The sequence below is a fragment of the Phallusia mammillata genome, chromosome 3 (genome assembly GCF_965637545.1).
Source record: "Phallusia mammillata chromosome 3, kaPhaMamm4.hap1.1, whole genome shotgun sequence".
NCBI classification, from domain to species: domain Eukaryota; kingdom Metazoa; phylum Chordata; class Ascidiacea; order Phlebobranchia; family Ascidiidae; genus Phallusia; species Phallusia mammillata.
The window spans coordinates 4,276,760-4,296,975 of NC_137254.1; the positions used below are offsets into that span (position 1 = coordinate 4,276,760).

Genomic DNA, 20,216 nt, shown 5'->3' on the forward strand with positions numbered 1-20,216 from the left:
AAATCCCCACTTTAAGTCCAATTTACTGAAAACAGTACTTCCGTTAAGCTCATAAAGCAACTCTTCCACTGTGGGTATTGGATGTCTTTTCCTCACGATAGCTGTATTAGCCTGTCGCATATCCAGACAATTACTTGATCACGAATTTGGTCATCTGCTTCATTTCCGAAATTGCAAGTAGCTGCACTTTGTCTTAATCGACATACAAACTGATCAACTGATTCGTCATTTGTTTGATGCAATTGACGAAACAAATGTCTTTCAAAAGGTATGTTGCACTTTGGTATAAAATACTCATTGAAAACAGTTAAAGTTTCATCATAGGTCTTGTTGTCATCTTCCTCGTTTACTAGTGTATAGTAAATTTCCTGCACATTCATACCGGCAGTATGTAGCAACAGTGCCATTTTCTGAACGCTACTCGTGATTCCCTTTCCCACCAAGAATAGATTGAAAGCTCGTTTCCAACGTTTCCAGCGTTGAGATAAACCATGTGCACCGTCTTGAACATCAAATGGTTTCGGTGCACCGACATCACTGTTTGACATTCCCACGAGGTCAGGATTTCCTTCCATTACCTTCAGGAAGATCCACAATCAACCCAAATGTTGATAAAACAAATGTAAAACAGATCCTCGTCGCCAAATATAGCGTCTCACTCACGCTTTGCGGGATTATACCAGATTTATTATGTTGCTGTCCAATACGCAGCACACCATCAGCACACGCTAGGTAGAATAACAATGCACACAACGGTTCATGCAACAGACGACACACGATGGTAACCGGCACATTATAAAACACTACATTATTGAAGGTAAATTGTAAAGTATATTTTACAAATATTGGATAAAACTTCCTGTACAATTTGATTGCATATGAAACATGTTTGATAAATCAAGTTTATAGAGCTCTTCTTGCAAATGTATTTTTATTCCGACATTTGATTTTCGAATTCATGAATTTTCCTTTGTTATTGTGCTCTGTATTAGTCGCATTCAGTGTTATTTACCCTGATGAAGACGACCTGCATAGGACATTGAAATGTCAGAATAAAAATACATTTGCCAGAAGAGCTCTATAAACTTGCTATATGCCTGGCAGCAATAGCTTATATATGCATATGAAACATGATTGATATATATGCTCTATTAAACACTTTGGTGACAAGACATTGCTTGTACAAGCTAGCATAGCCATATACACCATGCCAGATTGTTACAGAAGTAAAAGGCTTTAAACCCATACCCTACCAAAATCTGCTGTATTGATAAGACATTTTGTGTTAAAACAGCATGTACTGTCTGCAGCTTACTTAAATGTCAATTAATGGCTTTTATTTCTGTTGTGTACTGTTTCATGTTTAAACTGATAACTGGTAAGGTCACATTTCCAGTCGTTACTTAATGGTAAAAAATAATGGCCCAAATAGACAAAAAAAGCAACATGCTTTATTTTTTCAAATGTTTCAGCAAATGCTCATGCCATCATTTGTGATATAAAGTGTATATAAACGGGTGTAACTGATGTGACCTTCATATTACTGATGATTGCATGAGCATTTGCCGAAACATTTCAAAAATAAAGCATGTTGCTTTTCTATTCGGGCCATTATTTTTACCATTAAATTATGAACAGATCCGTATATAGTGTTCAAAATTTATTATTTGATCATGATTAATTAATGTGAATTTATCTTTTTTAGGAAAGCGTGGGAAACCCGACATCACAGTGTCAGAAGACCAGGATTTCAAAACAGTGAATTTCGACAAAATTCCAAAACTCAACGCAGTTTTTCAAGCTGAGAATGGAACTGTTACTGCTGGCAACGCAAGCACATTAAACGATGGGGCAGCTGCATTATGCCTCATGTCAGCGCAAGCAGCTAATAATTTTGGTCTGAAACCATTGGCTCGAATCGTTGGCTTTGCAGATGCCGCTGTAGAACCAAAAGACTTTTCAGTGGCCCCTGCATTCGCTTTACCGAAAGCGCTTAAGATGGCTGGGGTCCGACAAGACCAAATTGCATTATGGGAAATAAATGAGGCATTTAGTGTTGTGGCATTGGCGAATATTAAACTTTTTGGCATCGACCCAGCAAAGATTAATGCCGACGGCGGTGCTGTGTCACTCGGGCACCCCATTGGCATGTCGGGTGCCAGAATTGTGGCCCATTTGGCACATAGATTAAAAGCAGGTGAATTTGGTTGTGCTGGTATTTGTAATGGTGGTGGTGGTGCTAGTGCTTTGGTGGTTGAAAAACTTTAATGTGTTTGACCTATTTAAAGATGTTATCTTTCTATCATGTACAGTAATGTTTTGAAATAGTTCCTTTATGTGATTTTTACATAACCTCTTAACTTTATGGTTTTTAGGCTTCGTATATTTAAAATTTAAATTTTGGTATGCCTTGTATGTTCAAAAGCCAGTCACAATCAACCATAGCATTTGTTACATATATTTTTCACTAAAATGGTTAATTAGGTACTTTAATGAGCTTATAAATGCATTGTTTTAGCAAGCTTTTGCAAAATCTTTGCCAAACAAATAGCTTAACCAATTTTTTGCCCACCTATATAAACCAATCTTCATTAAATAATGTTATTCATGTTACCACGCAAACTATTTTAAAGTGGTACATACTTTGATATTATTTTTTGCCTTACCTAAAGTGTGTCTGTTCTGTTTAAAAGATGTGTGGAACAAAATTATATAAAAGTTTTTCGATTATTTTGTGCTGTCTAACAATTACACAGAAATGCTATTCAGTTTGAATGCAGATATTCGAAGTTGAAACATCAATCTTGGATTGTATGAGTTTAGAACAGGATTTTTACATTAGAGGCCCAGCAGACATACGCGTTTAAGTGCTGTTTTTTATTTACTCTTATTGTACACATAATCATTTTTTCGGCCAAGACCTCTGGAATAAGACCAAAAAGGTCGATTCTGGCCGGAAACGGGCCAACCTGGCAACCCTGAACACATTGTCGGCCGTTATTGAAACATAGACCTGTGATGCGGCCGTCAATAGCGAAAGCCAAAAAACGTCCCCTTTTATCTACGGCAAAGAATGTACTTTGGATGGCACCGTAATAGTTAGTTAGCATGTGGACTTTTTCTTTTGAAAAAGACAATCTAAATCTACTACGTCTAATCTACTGCATGTAACATTTGTTTTGAAACATGAACGACTTTGCACGCTTTAAGCGGGTTTCCTAACGAGCTTCGTGCAGTCAACCGCAGCGCTAGTTACATACATGGCCTTGCAAGCCTAAACGCGGGTTTCCTAACGAGCTTCGTGCATTTAAACATAGCGCTTGTTACATGCATAATTTGGCCCACTTGAATCCGGTTTCCTAACGTGCTTCGTGCAATCAACCATGGCGCTTGTTACATCTATGACTTTGCGAACTTAAACGAGTTTTCTTTCGAGCTTCGTGCAGTCAAACACAACGTTTGTTACATGCGTGACTTTGTACGGTTAAAGTGGGTTTCTTAACGAGTTTCGTGCATTCAACCATGGCGCTTGTTACATGCCCGATTTTGCAGGCTTAAATCGGATTTCCTAACGAGCTTCGTGCAGTCAACCACAGTGCTTGTTACAAGAACGACTTTGCACGCCTAAAGCGGGTTTCCAAACGGGCTTCGTGCAGTCAACCATGGCGCTTGTTACATCTATGACTTTACAAGCTTAAAGCGGGTTTTCTATCAAGCTTCGTGCAGTCAACCATAGCGCTTGTTACATGCACGACTTTGCAAGCTAAAAGCGGGTTTCTTAACGAGCTTCGTTTAGTCAACCATGACGCTTGTTATATACACGACTTTGTAAACCAAAACCGGGTTTCTTAACGAGCTTCGTTTATAGTCAACCATGGCGCTTGTTACATGCACGACATTGCAAGCTAAAACGGGGTTTCCTAACGAGCATCGTGCAGTCAACCACAGCGCTTGTTGTATGCATGACTTTTTACGCTTAAATGGTTTCCTAACGAGCTTTATACAATCAACTATGGCCTTTGCAGTATGCACGAATTTGCAAGCTTAATGCGGGTTTCCTAACGAGCTTTGTTTAGTCAACCACAGCGCTTGTTATATGCATGACTTTGATCGCTTAAATCCGGTTTCCTGGCGAGCTTCGTGCAGTCAAACATGACGCTTGTTTTAAGTATGACTTTGTAGCGGGTTCCTAACTGGCTTCGTGCAGTCAACCATTGCGCTTGTTACATACACGACTTTACAAGCTTAAACGGGTTTCCTAACGAGCTTGGTGCAGTCAACCGTAGCGCTTGTTGCATGCACGACTTTGCAAGCTTACGAATTCCCCTCGAGCTTAATGCAGTATTCTTTTCAATTAATCAAAGTTCCCCTTTTTATAACTTCACGTTGTTGTGCAACTTTCAATTGTGTCTTATCGCTCATGCCATGAATATCCTGTTTGGAAGTTTTCATGTGAGGGGTTGATTGTATCAAGCAACCTACAATATAGATGAAGTAATAGATTGTGCTTTAGTTATTGTCTGCAAAGTCCATTGTAAGTTTCAACTTCCTTATTTAAGTCAATAGACTTCATCATCTGTCTATTGTCTGTTGCGCACGCTTAGGGGAATCTTATATATCCGTCTTTATAACTTACTGGTTTCGATAGGAATTTCCCTTCTTGGTACTTCCGTGCTATACAAATCATAGAGCTATAAATATACCGTAAGAACCCTGAGCTTTCTGATATGCTGGCTAGAGTAGGAAGATGCAAGGTAAGGATTAGATATTGAGTTTCAAACTTTTTATACAGCAGCGGTTTTCAAACTAGGCTCCGCGGTCCTTTAGGGGTCCACTACATGAATTCAGAAAGATCGCGAAACTGAACTAAATTCAACCATCATATTGTTATTGGAATAATTTTGCAAGGCATAAATTAACGCCTATAGTTGTTATAACTGTAGGTTTTGTTTCGCTTAGGTATGTTTAGTTTCATAAATAAATTTATCCTGGACCGCGAGTGCTCGAGAAAATTGCGAAGGGACCAGTAAGGCACAAAATGAGTACCACAGTGCTAGAAAAAGAAATTGCTGGTTTGTAGCATATTCGCACTGTCCAAAAAAATACAGGCACAAGACCCCGGTTGATCCGGACTCGTTGAAATAAAACATTGTCGGGATAGGCGAACTTTCGAATTTACATTAAAAATCATTTGTACCTCAAGTTTTGTACGAATTAGGCGAAAATTCGGATTAATCGAATTCGGTTTGACCGAATAGTACTGTATAAGTTATCTGTTATTTGTATGGCATGCGTAAAAACGAAGTTTTAAAGGGAAATAAGTGCATAAACGGTACCTAAACTTGGGAGTAAGGACCACCTCTTAGGTTTTCAAAGATACAAGAAAGTGCTCATCAAATTAAAATGTATAAGAACACACTGCATGAATTACAAAGTTTAGCCCTGCTTGTTGTTTTATAGTTGCTACGGCCGATCAAACTTAAAACAGCTCGTTTTCTACTAGCCTAGCCTATTTATAGTTTCTAAAACGTAAATAGAAAGGTTTGTTGTTAAAATTAAAACATGTCGAGACACCTCAGTAAATGGGCCATTACAGTTTATTTAGGGCAGTGGTTCTCAAAATGTAGTACACGAATCACTAGTGGTACGTCAAGGCGTTTCAGGTGGTACGCGAGTAGCTTTCTTCTAAACTTACTTCAAGCCACATCATGAATTGTTGCTCAACTGACCCAACTGATCAGCCATGATTTGGCACAACCACTGTCTTGGACGTTTGTTAGGCACTGCTAACATGTTAGTTTTATAAATTAGCTAGTGTAGTCAAGAAAAACTCTTGGTCTACCCATTCAAACAAGATTTAGGTGGTACACAGCATTAGAAATATCCGATCAGTAGAAGTTTGAGAACCACTGATGTAAAGAATTATTCATTTGAAAAAAAAATTATTTTTTTATCCTAGCAGAATTTATTGCGATTTTGTATGTCAGCAAATGGTTGCATTTAGGTCCAAGCAATTGTTGTCATTTTCTCCATGAATTAAAGTGTGAGATTTCAGTTAGCTTTTCGTTAATGATGCACTGTGAAGCGGTTGTTAATTCGTTGTTCTTAGTGCTTTCACTAACAAATACTAACTCAGTCAAACAAAATACATTTAGTAATACTAATTCAGTCAACTAAAATACAGTAACTAACAATAATTCAGTGAAACGAAATACATAAAATAATGCTAATATCAATTTAATATCTAGTCAAAAAAAAAACGATTATCAACTCAGTTAACCAAACTGCAGCAACCAATACTAATTCAATGAAACAGAATTACAGTAATTAATACTTATTCAGTCACACAAAATACCTCAAATAATACTAATTCAGTCAAACACAATACAGTAACTAATACTTATTTTAGTCACAGAAAAAACACAAAATAATATTAATTTAGTCAAACAGAATACATATAATCACACTAATTCATTAAATCAAAATACAGTAACTAACACTAATTTAGTCACACAAAAACACTAAATAATACTAATTTAGTCAAACAGAACACATTAACTAAATCTAATTCAGTCAAAAAAGGACATTTAATGATACTAATTCAGTCAACCAAATACAGTAACTAATACTAATGCAGCCACACAAAAAACACTAAAGATTATTAATTCAGTCAATCAAAATGAAGTAACTAATATTAATTCAGTTATTCAAAATATAATAACTAATACTAATTTAGTCAAACAAAAACACTAACCAATATGAATTTACCCATACAAAATACACTAACTATAACACTAATTTAGTCAATCCAAATACAATAACTAATACTAATTCAAGTAATTGCAGCAAGTAATAGAAAACTAATCAAACAACATACACTAACTAATATCAATTTAGTCAAACAAAAAACGAACTAATATTAATTGAGTTAACCAAAATACAGTAACTAACACTGATTCAACCAAACATAATACATTTACAAATACTAGCTCAGTGAAAACACATCTTACATTAATTTAGTCACCCAAAATAATATAAATAATACTAATTCAGTCAATTAAAATACGCCAAGTAATACTTAATTTAGTCAAACAAATGACAGTAACTGTACCACTAATTCAGTTAATCAAAATACACTAACTAATACGAATTCAGTCAAACATTAGACAGTAACTCTAACACTAATTCAGTCAATCAAAATACACTAACTAAGACTAATTCAGTCAAACAAAGTGCACTAACTAATACTAATTCAGTGATACAAAATACAGTAACCAAAACTGATTCAGTCAAACACAATATACAAAATAATACTAATCCAGTTAAACAAAATATGCCAAGTAATACTTAACTCAGTCAAAGAAAAGACACTAGCTATGACACTAATTCGGTCAAACAAAAGACAGTAACTGTAACACTAATCCAGTTAATCAAAATACACCGAATAATCCCAATTTAGTCAAACGGAATACACTAAATAATACCAATTTAGTCAAACAGAATACACGAAATAATACTTATTCAGTCAGTTAATCAAAATACACCAAATAATACCAATTTAGTCAAACGGAATACACTAAACTCATAATACTAATTCAGTCAAACAAAATATGCCAAGTAATACTTAATTCAGTCAAAGAAAAGACAGGAACTATAACACTAATTCAGTGTAGCTCCTTCTTCTCTGAACCGGGAGTTGTTCTTGGACGGGGTGCAATGAACAACCAAATCCATGACGGTTGCTTGCTCTCCTTGTTGTGGGAAAAAAAGACAGCGATGGGCGCAGCTCGACGTAATGCGATCCAACCAGATGACCATCATCAACTCTCTGCAGGAAACGCAGAGCTTCTGTTACAATTAGAACGCCTTTCCTGGCTTGCAGGTTGTCGAAATTGTTGCTCGAAATTGTGTTCTTGTGGACTAGTTCTCTGTTCTGCTTCAGTTGTTTGTACACTACTCGAATTAGGTCGTGCGACTTTGGTCTAACGAACTCGTCTGCAGCAATCGCGTTGTTCAGAGAACACTTCAAATAGTACTCATTAATACTCTCCGTTTATTCGTTATCCCAAGCAATCGTGGGAGTACAAGCATCAAAGGAACGTCAATGTCATATCTCCAGGCAAACTAGGTCAGACAACGGTATTGACTAACTTACGTGTGCAGCAGTTATTAGGTCAGTCTGAGTGCTGCTATCGGTAAAAACTCCTAGAATTCGAAATGGTTTAAACCGTACTGTAATTCTTGCTGTCTTTTTGACTTGAACTGCAGTGTCATTAACTAGAGACATTTCTGATATCAGTCAAACAGAATACACTAAATATAATACTAATTCAGTCAAATAGAATACACTAAGTAATACTAATTCAGTCAAACAAAATATGCCAAGTAATACTTAATTCAGTCAAACAAAAGACAGTAACTCTAACACTAATTCAATTAATTAAAATACCATAACTAATCCTAATTTAGTCAAACGAAATACAATTACTAATTTTGATTTAGTGCTGCAAAATACAGTAACTAATGCTAATTCAGTCAAACATAATACATTTAATAATACTAATTCAGTGAACCAAAACAGGGTAACTAACACTAACCCTGTAACACAAAATACTTTAAACAATACTACTTCAGTCAACCAAAATACGCAAAGTAATACATAAATGAGTCAAACAAATGACAGTAACTGTAACACTAATTCAGTTAATCAAAATACACTAACTAAGAGTAATTCAGTCAAACAAAATACAATAACTAATACTAATTCAGTGATACAAAATACAGTAACCAATACTGATTCAGTCAAACACAATATACAAAATAATACTAATCCAGTTACACAAAATATGCCAAGTAATACTTCATTCAGTCAAAGAAAAGACACTAGCTATAACACTAATTCAGTCAAACAAAAGACAGTAACTGTAACACTAATTCAGTTAATCAAAATACACCAAATAATACCAATTTAGTCAAACGGAATGCACTAACTAATAGCAATTTAGTCAAACACAACACACAACCTAATACTAATTCAGTCAGTTAATCAAAATACACCAAATAATACCAATTTAGTCAAACGGAATACACTAACTAATACAATTTTAGTCAAACAGAATACACGAACTAATACTAATTTAGTCAGTCAATCAAAATACACCAAATAATGTCAATTTTGTCAAACGGAATACAGTAACTAATACCAATCTTGTCAAACATAATATACCAACTAATAATAATTCAGTCAAACAAAATATGCCAAGTAATACTTAATTCAGTCAAAGAAAAGACAGGAACTATAACACTAACTCAGTGTAGCTCCTTCTTTTCTGAACCGGAAGTTGTTCTTGGACGTGGTGCAATGGACAACCAAATCTATGACGGTTGCTTGCTCTCCTTGTTGCGAGGACCAAAAGCCAACGGAGGGCGGAGCTCGACGTAATGCGATCCAACACCGATAGCGACGATAAACTCTCTGATGGAAACTTGGAGCTTCTCTCACAATTGAAACGCCTTCCCTGGCTTGCAGGTTTTCCAAAGTGTTGCTCAAGATTGTGTTCTTGCAGACTAGTTCTCTGGTTTGCTTCAGTTGTTCGTACCCTACTCGAATTAGGTCGTGCGAATCTGGTTTAAGAATCCCGTCTTAAGCAATCAAGTTTTAACTGATGCTAATTTAGTCAACTAAAACACAGTAATTAACACTAATTCAGTCACACGAAATACCTAAAGTAATACTAATTCAGTCAACCAAAATGCAGTAAGTTATGCTAATTTAGTCAAACAAAATATAGTTGCTAATACTAATTCAGTCAACCAAAATACTGCAACTAATACTAATTCAGTTGCACAACAACACTAAATATTATTAATTAGGCGATCAGAGTACACCTACTATTACTAATTCACTAACACAACATACATTTAATTATATTAATTTATTCATACAAAAAAACGCTATTCAATGCAATTTATTCATACAAATTAACTATAATACTAATTGAGTTAATCTAAATACAACTGGAAAGGTGGCTTTCTGATGTACTTCCATTTTATATATTCTATGCGAATTTTACCAATTTACTATACACATCATTTCATCTACACTTTTGATTGTTTTTGCCAGCAAAAACAAATGGGTCCCCACATGCGCGTTTGTGCGGATTTACGGTTAACAAACGTCCTGGTTATTTCTACATTCTTAGGGAAAAACCTAACCAACTTTAGCATTCACCCCACTTTAAAAGTTTTGTCCGTATTCTTTTTGCATCATTATTGTCATATAATTACAAAAAAAACAGTAAATAAAAACAGGAAAAATACTTTCAATTTAATCTCATGCTTTGACCTTGATATTGTCGTTCAAGGTCAGTTTTTAAACACAATTTTCCAAACATGATAACTTAATAAAACGACATAGCATAGCTGTGCCAAAACAGCTGATTTCTAATCACCGACACGACCGTCTCGTAAAACGTCCGTCTGGACGTCAAGCTGAGCACTCCCGCTGCATTCACCCGCCTTAATCGTAAACAAGTGAATTACTCCCTTGAGAGTTGAGACTTCTATCTGACTGACAGTGTACACATATTATGGGCTGTACAAGTAACTATTTGGCCGATTAAGGCAATTTTTTGAATACTAAACGAATAGCCTACTGCAACCAATTGTTTAACATTTCAGCATATTAGGGCTTGTATTTCTGGCCTTAAACTTATTATTTTTCGGTTTAGGGGGTAAAATGAGTGAATTTGGGGGCCTGTGGGTAAACCGCTGGGTCATTCGGGGTCAAACTTTAGGAGGATCAAATTTGGATTAATAACTATCATGTGTCTAAATTTGAAAAAAATTGAAGAACTCTTTCTTGACCAAACGCGTATCACAAACCAGCGTTAGACAGAAAAAAAGAATAAAAGAAATAAATGCGGACAAAAACAATATGTGTCCCCTTCATAGAAGGGGACCCATAATAACTAATAATAATTCAATCAAAAAGAAGATTGCAGCAACTAGTATTAATCTAACAAAATACACTATTAGTTTAGTTGAATCTATTAGCCAGTGGTTATTAAACTATAGGCCACAGACCTTTTGGGCAGGGATCAGCAACCTTTTTTGCAACGCTGAGTCTTACTTTATGTCAGATTCATGGTCATTTTTACCACCAGAGGTCTCCCTAGCATTCCCAACTGAGCTACACAGGCCCGGTGAAAAAAAGCCGAAAAAGTCCCGTACCTGTTTCGTTTTGCCTAAATTTTTTATGTGCTTTCAACATTGTAATAAGTTTTGACCTGGAATTGGACAAATTTTGTTTTGTGGTTTATCGCGACCAATGAGCTTGAATTTCTACTATTTTGGTTGTATTTTTGTCTGCATTATTCGTTGCGACCCATAGGTTGGAAAATACTGTCCTATATGACATGCAAAAGTTGTATGTTTTTATAGATCAATCAAGGATACGTCTTTTTGATAGCTGTTGCATAGAAATCTTATACATGATGTGGTTATTGTTTCTATTGTTTTTCGTCGGATGCGTGGACGGTGAATGTCCGGGTGAGGATCTCAGTCTCGCTCCACGACCTTATACAAGTAAGAAATCATTTTATTTGATAAACCTTCAATGTTAGGCTTTAGTCTTTAATATCACTATTTGAACAAAAACTGAAATCTATTACACGAAAAAAAAACGATATTATTTATACAATGAAAACAAATGCACGTGTTTTTCATCATTTGGCAAAGCATAAATGTGTATGATTATGTTCATTACCGACTGAGAACTTATTAATCGGGCCAAAACACATTTCCATTTCTGCTTTACTTCTTATTGACTTAGACATCCTTTGATTATTATTATTACTATTTATTCAAAGCTTATTTGATTCACAGAACCAAAAAATCTCTCGGTGTGCGAGGAACCGTATCGTGGTCCCAACTGCACCTGCCCTTCTTCAATGTTCGAATGCGCTTGTCACAAGTTTGGTCGGTGTAAAAATCCAGGATGCATTGAGATGTGGTGGGTAAACAACTGGAATAACCAGTGTGATGATGGGAGTGATGAGTTTGGTGATTATTGTCCCGAAGGCAGGTTTCAGTGTGACTGCTTCAATACAACTTGTAAAGGTGTAATTGGGTGTGGGCCATATTGGGCAGTGCAATGTAATGGAAACACAGAATGTATAGATGGCAGTGATGAAGTTAATTGCTCTTGTCCAGCTCATAAGTTTGAATGTGATTGTTTCAAAACAAACAATTGCACTGAAGGTCATGGTTGCATCGAAATTGATTATGTTTGCGATGGAACAAATCTCTGTGGAGATTGGGGTGATGAAGTTAATTGCACTTGCCCAGCTGATACGTTTGAATGCCCCTGTTACAAAACAAAGAACTGCACAACTGTAAACGGTGGTTGCATAAAAAACAAATGGCATTGTAATGGAATTAATGACTGTGGAGATTGGGGTGATGAAGTTAATTGCACTTGCCCAGCTGATACGTTTGAATGTGATTGTTACAAAACAAGGAACTGCACAACTTTAAATGGTGGTTGCATAAAAAACAAATGGCAATGCAATGGGCGGAATGATTGTGGAGATTGGAGTGATGAAGTTAATTGCACTTGCCCAGCTGATACGTTTGAATGTGATTGTTACAAAACAAAGAACTGCACAACTAATAATGGTTGCATCTACAAAAAATATCAATGTGATGGATATAAAGACTGTGGAGATTGGAGTGATGAAGTTAATTGCACTTGTCCAGCTGATAGTTTTGAATGTGATTGTTACAAAACAAAGAACTGCACAACTAATCATGGTTGCATCGACAAAAAATATCAATGTGATGGAGGTAATGACTGTGGAGATCGGAGTGATGAAGTTAATTGCACCTGCCCCGCCGAAAAGTTTCAATGTGCATGTGTTGCCACGAAGCAATGCATCGGAACAAAGGGTAGTTGTATTGACCGATCTTTGTTATGTGATGGAAATGGTGACTGTTTTGATGGTAGTGATGAGACACATTACACATGCAACTGCTCTGGAGTTCACGCAAGATGTCCGCGCGATCCTGGTAACCAACTTCGCACATCTACTGGCAGATGTTTACCTGTAAACTGGATTGGTGATGGATTTAAGGATTGCTTTGATGGAAGTGACGAACTGTGTTCAATCACAAACTTTACATGTCAATCTTGCACAATGTTTGCCACTACTTGTAAGAGTGAGCAGCTTGTCAGGTATCTTGTACATTCTCCAGTCCCACAAGAGTGCAACACGGTAATCCAACCGTCGTGTGTTGATGACATCGACCGTTGTGAAAACAAGAATGTGATTTGTGTCTCATCAAACTGCAACGAAAGGAAAAATAAATATTGTCAGAAGGTTTTTCTTTGTGAAAATGAAGAAATGATAGCTGGTAACAACTTCTGTGACTTAGAAATTAGCTGCAGTGACAAAAGCGACGAAATCAAGTCAGGATTTGGATTTAAATGCTCTGGATCATCGAGACTAGGTGATTGCGTTTTGCCCCAAGTTAACGTTTACGATTCAGTGGCTCAATGTTCTGATAGGTATGATCTTTGTTTCGTCAACGGACAGTTTAAATGTTTTCAGTGCCTGGATAAAAAGTTAATCATATCCCCAAAGCAAGTTTGTGACGGTATTGTGGATTGTTTTGATATGTCTGATGAGTGTTTATGTTTGAATCAAAGTTTGTGTAAAGATATAAGGGGTTCTTGTCCGTCAAATCAGATGCATTGTCAAAATAAATCTGTTTGTATGGATCAAAGTGGAAAGTTGTGCAATTCAAGTGTGCAATGTGTTAACCAAATTAACACGAAATACTGCTCGGTTACTAATAACTTGAAACAAACTCAGTGTTTGCCAGAAGACACCAAACACCTTAGACTTGACGAAGTATTTAGGTGTGCAAAAACTGACAACCCACCATTAAGGTATTGGTTTCAGTATTGGTTCAAAAATGGCGATGAATTTGACCTTTTGTTTAACTCAATATGTGATGGAATGGATGATCGTCTTGGGATGTTTGGGGAAGTGAATTGCCCAAACAGATTTTATTGTTTATCTAAAGAAAAAATCAGCATAGACAACTCGCAGGCTTGCGACGGCAAAATTGATTGCAACGATGGTTCAGATGAATTCTCAGGACTTTGTCCCAATGTTCGCTTTTATTGCAAAAGCAAAAACAAGGTTTCTATTGACAGAAAAACTGTTTGTGATGGAATTATCGACTGTGACAATGAATCTGACGAAAGCAAATGCCGTTGCGAAAAAGTAAGGTTTTATTGCACAAATAAACAACCTGTTTCGATTGAAATAAAACTGGTGCAGAATGGAATTCGCGATTGTTCGGACGGAAGTGACGAATGTGTAAACTTGGTTGGAGACGCATTTGCAGATGTCAACGAAATGATCGCCAATCCAATATACCGGGTAATTTTTTGGATAACAGCTGTGTTAGCCTTGGGAGGAAATTTGTTTGTGTTTATTGCAACTGCTCATAGCTTGTGGAATGCAGACAGAAACAAACATGTTTTTATTAACACCAGTATTTTTATTCTTAACCTTTGTTGCTCAGATTTCCTCATGGGAATTTATCTGCTTGCAGTTATAGTTCAAGCCACACAATTTTCTGGCTCGTATTGTCTATTTGACAAGGAATGGCGATCAAGTAGATTGTGTTCAGGACTTGGAGCACTTGCAATTATTTCTTCAGAGGCATCAGCGTTTACAATGACAACCATGACAACGTTTCGCCTTGCATCAGCTTTCAAACCATTTACAATCCGAAATATGGGTGTTCTTAGAGTTTTATTTGGTGAATTGATTTGCTGGATTTTGGCTGCGGTTTTGGCAATTATCCCCTTACTTCAAGTCAATTCAGAATATTTTACAACTGATGTCTGGTTTCCAAACAACATTTTTGGAAATGATTTTGTTTCCAGAAAAAACATATCACTTCTTGCTGAAAGAATTACTGGTGTAGAACCGGTGGGTTGGAACGATGTGAAACAAACTATAACAATGGCATTTCCTCGCAACCCAATCAAAGGAGAGTTTGGATATTATGGGGAAACAAGCGTTTGTATGCCACGTTTATTTGCCACAACCAATGAGTTTGCTTGGGAATATTCAACTTTCCTCATCACCATCAACTTCCTTATGTTCATCTACATGGTGATTGCATACGTTCTTTTCTACAAACAAAGCAACCGCATGAAAGAAGCCAGAAGCAATGATGTCAGTTCCAAGATGCAGAAAAGAATCTCGAGGTTGATTTTGACCGACTTTTGTTGCTGGATTCCAATTTGTGTTATGGGATATTTGAGTGTTGGAGGAATCAGGATGCCACCAGATGCTTATGTGTTGAGTGCTTGTCTGTTGCTTCCAATCAACAGCGCTCTCAATCCATTGCTTTACTCAAAAGCAATTGAAGATCAACTTACTAGGGCCAAAAAATATGTGAGACAAAATGTATCTTCTATCGGGGCAATTACAAGTTGCCCAACGGAATTGACTGTGACCTACAATGCTGGTGCAGTAGAAGAAGGCGACAGAGTGATTGAAGTTGTTGGATAAAGTTTCATCCTCGAACACAAAATTTTCCCCGAAAAAGGAGTAAATCGTGTAATTTTCTTATGTTTTACAAATGTTTGCATTAATGCGATAACTATTTAAGCATTCTAAATTTGACAAAAAGTTAATCATGAAAACTTTTTTTAAAAATTAAAAACAATTAAAATCATAAAAAATTAAATACACAATACTTAAATTTGTAGTTTACACCTTGTCATGTAGGAATGCGCTTTCTAGTAAGAATGGTGTTTGACTAATTCGATATAAAGCCTTCAATGTGCTGGCATACTTTAATTTATGTATATATTTGCCTTGATCGTTGGTTTGCATGGACGCTTCAGCGCTCATCCCGTTTATGAATTGATTTTTATCTCAACTTCTTACATTTGAGGAAATAATTGTCTTCGCTTACTGTGAACAAAATGGTTGTCATTGCAACATGTCGAATTGTCTGATGGATTAGCATAGCTTATCACATAAATTCGTTTGTAATAATGCCTTAAAAGAACTGCCAATTTGTTTGAAAAAGAATGTCAACTGTTTGTTATGCATCCACAATAATTTAAAATACATTCATTTGTTTGTAAATTAGCTTTTTGTGTGTTTAATTTCCCATGATTATTTTCTTTGTTGTGTAAAGTGTGTGCTGTGAGAACGGTATTGGACGCTGCGTAATCAAGATTAAAATGCAAAACGCTGATCAGCATGTGAAAAATGTAGTTTTTGCAAAACAAGTTTAAGCATTATATTTAAATATGACTACAAGTCCAAATGCCAGGAGCATAAACCGTTTTTAAGTAAATACGTTTGGGGAGTTATTTATAAAAAAATTGGAATGCACGGAAACTCACATATGTTGCCTATACGTTCAGGACTGTTGTAGTTACGTTTCGTTTTGAATTGTTATTAAATCTTAACCAAGACCTGATATTTCTAAGAATTGTGGAAAATATATTTTACGCTTTCCAGAAGACTTCTTTTTGACATTGGTTTTATGATAAGAAAAGCGGGACTCCCTGTCCATTGTGGGGCAGAGACAAAACAGAAATTCAAGTAGCGGTCACACAGCTCCTTGTTCACTATAAAAGCAAACCGCCTCAGTAAGAAGTCAACCACAATTATTGGGCTTTAACACGATTAAACCTAAACGGCTATAGGGGCATCCTTAAAGTCACTAAAAATGTTAATAATTTTGCGCAACTTGTGACCATGGAACCGCAGTGTGTTAATGCAACTAATATATAATCGGGGAAATTAAACTAAGAGCAGTGTACCCCGGGAGTACTTGCATTGATTTATAATATCGAATAAAACACTATTTGTCTTATTTATTTATGTAGAGTTGTAAAAGTATAAAATGTTGATGGACAAGCCTATACATTGAAGCCTCAGGAAAGACCAAGGCAAGAAACTCAATAGATAATTGGTCTTAAGCAAGGCGTTTTTGGGCTGTTTGACATTAGGCCAGTTTCAGCAACTGGCTAGTTTAATTAATTTAACTTAGCTAGTTAAATTAGCTCAATAAATACTAACATAGAGTGTAAAGTGAAGCCCGAAAAAAGCCTTTTTTTAATGAACCCTAAGCCCAAACCGGAACTCGACTTACAACTCCACCTCCTCCTCCGTAGTGAATGCTCCATTTCTTCTGGTGACATTGTTGTATTCAACAACTTTTTTTTCAATGAATCAAATCAGACAAAAATGTTTAGATTTTAAACAATTTGCTAGAAACTCATGTAAACTATAAAAAAAATAATTGTTTTTTTAAATAACTTTTTTGGCTTAGAAAACGTTTAAGTTTTGATTTACAACAATTCAAGCAAACCGGTAGGGAAATTTCTGATCTTTGTCAAACAAACTCCGCCAAAAACGATCGATAATATATTTACGCAGAATTGTATTGTTTCCCTAATACTTACATTTACACAAAGTGACTTGTCAAGTGTAATGGGAAATAACCCGATGCAAATGAAACAAAGTGTTCAATTCTTAGGTAACATCTAAAAACAATTGGAAAATGAAACGTTTTTTATCTTTGGCAAAAAAGTCACATGTTTTAGATGATTTCTCCATAACGTTCGATTATGTATATCGTCCCCGTTTATACAATTTTGTTAAATACATTCACCCACTTTTTACAAAGGGTGTAATATTGTACTTTTATACCTTTGATAATGTTGTTTGTTTTACACTTGCAAATGGTTTGAATGCTTCCTTCTAAACCTTGTTAAATGTCTAAATCACCATGTCTTAGCAGTTAGCACATTTGTCTCTTAGTTCATCCTGAACTTTTAAAATGCACATTTATTTTCTAACTGGTCTCTCTAGAACTGATAATTTGCACATATAAAAGTGTAGACAAAGATTTAACCACGAGAAACATACAGACGCACAAGAAACAAAATCAAAACATTGGCCACGTCATGTCACACTTTGACGCGCAATTTCCAGGATATGACGAAAAAACCTTCTCAAAATGAAGTGTATATATGGTATCGTACTTCCAACAGGCGCTCTTGTCAGATAAGCTGTACATTTTGCATGGTTTTTAGCTTGATTACTTAAATTTTGCGATTTTTAATTCAGACAATTAGTTCAAAAGCCACGCATCAATATATTAATAGCTACTAGAAACATATATTGATTGAATATTTTATAGATACATGCATGATATCTAAAAAACATACAGTTCTTCGTCCAATGAGAGTTTAATCTTTACATCCCTTAGCCACATTTATGACAGAAGCTTTTCCAAATAGTGAGAGAAGCTTTTTTAAATAGTAATAAGGTTAATACAATAAGGTGTATTACAAGTTCATCCATCTGCATTGGAAAGGGCCAACAATATTCTAAACCTATGGCAAATAAACGCAAAAGCATAGTTTTTAAAGTACATTTGGGCAAGCATTAGTTGCTACGAGGCTGGTTTCGTTCTGGTTGCAGCTGATTATCCGGGTTTCGACCCTCATCGCCATCTATTTGTGATGGTTCTTCTGCTGGGGTTCCATTAGGGTCGAAGTTGTCAAATGCAATTCGGGCTGAAATGATTGTTTGGTAACATCAAAAATAGTGTCCAACGACGACAGCAATAGTTTTTTAACATAATCTACTTACATTGGTTTACAGGAAGCGGTGGTGGAGATGGAATGTTTGAATTAAATTCTCTCATCTTAATCTTGTTGAAAATCTGTACAGAATAATTTGAGCTTGACTTCGTGTCATAGATTTGTGACAGTTTTTAGTCAGTTTGTTTGCTCCTGCTAAATGTTAAAATTATTAACTGAGATTCAAAAACAGCGTTCAAACAAAGTTAATAGAATAGAGAATATTGAAGTTATGCGGTCTTCATCTATGATTAAAAATTGCTTTAAATTTTTTTTGTATATTTTTATATTTTTACTAAATACTGTTTTTTAATTATTATTCCTACTTGGTTTGCTGGCTGAAATGGTGGACAAGGCAGAACCTATAAAACAAAAAAGCAACAAAATTTCAAAAGAGTAGGTATATTACAATGACGTCCATCAGCCATAGTTTACAGCTTTCTGAAAGCCCCTAAAATGTATACAGGGCACCTATAATCCTGTTCAACATAGGTGCATACATTGTAGGTATTTGCTGATTTGTTCAACAATCGAGCACCAATTTTAGACCCACATCAAATCTTTTTCTATAATCCAAACTAAAACCCGAAAAAAATAAAGGTATACAACGATTAAATTAAAGTGCCGTTGTTGGAATTACATAAATGATTTTGGAAGTCGAGATGGCAAAAAGATAATAGAGTTAATACAATTATAGCAAACAAATCAATACATGAAAAGTAACTCTCCTAGAACTAATAATATAGAAACTTTTAATATACAGGTTTGCTAAGTTCCGGTATGTGGCACACTCAAACATGTTAAAAGCAGTTTGTGTAAAAAGTGCTGAGAGTTAAGATCACTCGGTTTAGTCTATGCTTCCATAATAATAATAACAATAAAGTCAAGTCAAAAACTCAGTTTTTTGTTAAATTTAGTCCCCAAATCTATTCTATTCTTACTGTAAATTTAAATAACCGCGCTCTTTACGTCATTTATCGGTATTTGTTAGTAGCTTTGAAATGAGCTTTTGGACTTTCTACTTATTTTTCTGTAATGATTAAACAATCATCAGTTTTGAAATCCAATTTTAAACTTTATTGATTTTTCTAACTGTGCTGAATACCACTGTCTTTGAAATGCCACATTTGCACTTTTACAAATAAGACATATATATTGTACAATACCCTGCATTACTACGATACTTTTTGTATCATATTGGTCATTAGGACAATTTTATTTATTTATTTTTAATTATCTAGTTTTTTTTGCACTTTTGAATATGAATGGTGACATATTACAACAGTATGATTTGTTACTTAATGTGTTACTTTAGTTCGCTCGTTGCTATATATCACGTCGAAACGAGGTGTTATATCTTAAAAAGGATAAGCATATTTTTGAACAAAATTTTGTAATAAATGTTTTGATGTTAACCTGCGACGACTTTTGCAATCCAATTCGCGACTACTTTTCCAAATCCAAGTATTTCATAGTAGTGTAAAAGACTATTCCCCTGGGGGTTTGAAAAGACAACGAA

At 35.5% G+C, this 20,216-nt stretch overlaps 1 protein-coding gene across 1 annotated transcript; it reads left to right on the forward strand.

Moving 5' to 3' along the window:
* The first annotated feature begins 420 nt into the window (after positions 1-420).
* On the forward strand, positions 421-2,280 carry LOC145220139 (acetyl-CoA acetyltransferase A, mitochondrial-like). Its single transcript, XM_080087424.1, has 2 exons — positions 421-817; positions 1,706-2,280. The coding sequence occupies exons 1-2, from the start codon at positions 760-762 to the stop codon at positions 2,266-2,268; spliced, it is 621 nt and encodes a 206-aa protein (XP_079943550.1). The 5' UTR covers positions 421-759; the 3' UTR covers positions 2,269-2,280.
* The last annotated feature ends 17,936 nt before the right edge of the window (positions 2,281-20,216 follow it).